Consider the following 1,449-nt stretch of genomic DNA (forward strand, 5'->3'; position numbering starts at 1 on the left):
AAAAAAGACCCTGGACTTTCTTTGGGCACTAGGGATACGTGGACGGATTCTGAGCAGAGGAGTGACTTTGGGTTTTAGGAAGACCTGTCTCCCAGCAGATTGGAAGGTGACTAGAAAAAGTGAGAACGGAGACAGGGAATACACTGGAGACCGCAAAGTTTGGGCAAGAGACGGGGAGATCCTGGCTGTGGGAGTAAGTCAGAATTAAAGATTCAGGAGATGTTTCTGAGGAAACCACTTCCAGACCTGGTGACTGGATGACAAGAGCGAGATCTGAGAGGCTGATGGGAATGGAAAGTGCCGGAGACCAGATGGGGAATTCTCACAATTCTGGACTACTGCCGCCCTCCTTTTCTGAAGAAGAGCAGCACTAACCGGTTCCTTTTCCCAGCTCCTCCCACCTCTCGGCCGGCAGTCAGGGCCCTGTAAATCCCGTATCCAGTGTGGATCTTGGGAGAACAAGTTCACCCTGCCCATAACCCACAGAAGATCCCACTCGGCACTGGGCTTTCCTTCCACAGTGAGTGAAGCCAAGGCTCTAGTTCTGTGCACCCCACCTCTGTGGAGTCCTCTGAGAGCTGGAGCTGAAGCTCCCACAGCCCGCGAACAAGTTCCCACATCCGCACATCAGAGTGGAGCTCTATCTGTCTTCAGTCTGGGAATGTCTCAAAGTTCCTATAGCCTTAGGATCCCCTGATGTGGAAGCCAGGCCTTTCATCCAGATCCCTACCCCATTCCCTCCCCTCATCACAGGATATCATCCTGCCCCAAACAGGCCCTAGGTGAAGCCACACTTCTTACCCGGTAGGGCTGAATGGCCTCGTCCAGGAACCTCACGGTGTGCGCCTGGTGCGAGGGGCCCTCCCTGCAGAACACACAGAGGAAGTCGGTGTCATTCTCGCAGAAGAAGTAGATCTTCTCGCCGTGCTCCTCGCAGTAAGTCTCCCCCAGCGGGCCCAGGGGCACAGGGGCCATGGGCGTCTCTGCCTCCTCCTCCCCTTGGCAGAGCGGGCAGAGCAGGATCTTGCCTGAGGGCTGGGCCCCCATCTGGGAGAGCTTGGGGAGGCAGAGCTGGCAGAAGGTGTGTCCACAGGGAGCGGTCACTGCATCCTCCAGCGGCCCCGCACAGCAGGTACAGGCGGGCGGCTCCTGGACCACCTTTAGGGACGGGGTTGAGGGCATCACGGTGCCTTCCCAGCCCGTCCACTCAGACCTCTCCCTCAGTCCACGCGAATTCCCTTCCCCTGAAATCGAGTCACAATTATAGGAAACACAGAGAGGAAATACTGCAAGGCTGAGAGAGAAAGGCAGGAATGTCAGCACAGGGAAGCCACCTGGCTCCGCCTCTTGTGCTCCCTAGAACCCTGGGCCACCACCCATCAGCAGAGTGGGTCCAAACTCCAGGGCGTCTGGAATTACCCAGCATTTCCCAGTGGCGGCCAATAAGCC

The 1,449-nt window shown here is 57.0% G+C and overlaps 1 protein-coding gene across 2 annotated transcripts in view; it reads right to left on the reverse strand.

The window, feature by feature from the left end:
- Nucleotides 1-1,449, reverse strand: part of TRIM15 (tripartite motif containing 15) — an 11,787-nt gene that overhangs the window by 8,480 nt on the left and 1,858 nt on the right. Inside the window, exon 1 of one of the 2 annotated variants that reach the window (XM_017510520.1) lies at nucleotides 802-1,343. In XM_017510520.1, the coding sequence (XP_017366009.1) occupies nucleotides 802-1,182 (381 nt within the window). In that variant the 5' untranslated portion in view covers nucleotides 1,183-1,343. Of the gene's footprint in view, nucleotides 1-801; nucleotides 1,344-1,449 lie in introns of those variants that run through there. The other variant, XM_017510521.2, reaches the window with a different exon arrangement.

Source organism: Cebus imitator, unplaced genomic scaffold, assembly GCF_001604975.1.
Source record: "Cebus imitator isolate Cc_AM_T3 unplaced genomic scaffold, Cebus_imitator-1.0 Scaffold440, whole genome shotgun sequence".
Classification (NCBI taxonomy): Eukaryota; Metazoa; Chordata; class Mammalia; order Primates; family Cebidae; genus Cebus; species Cebus imitator.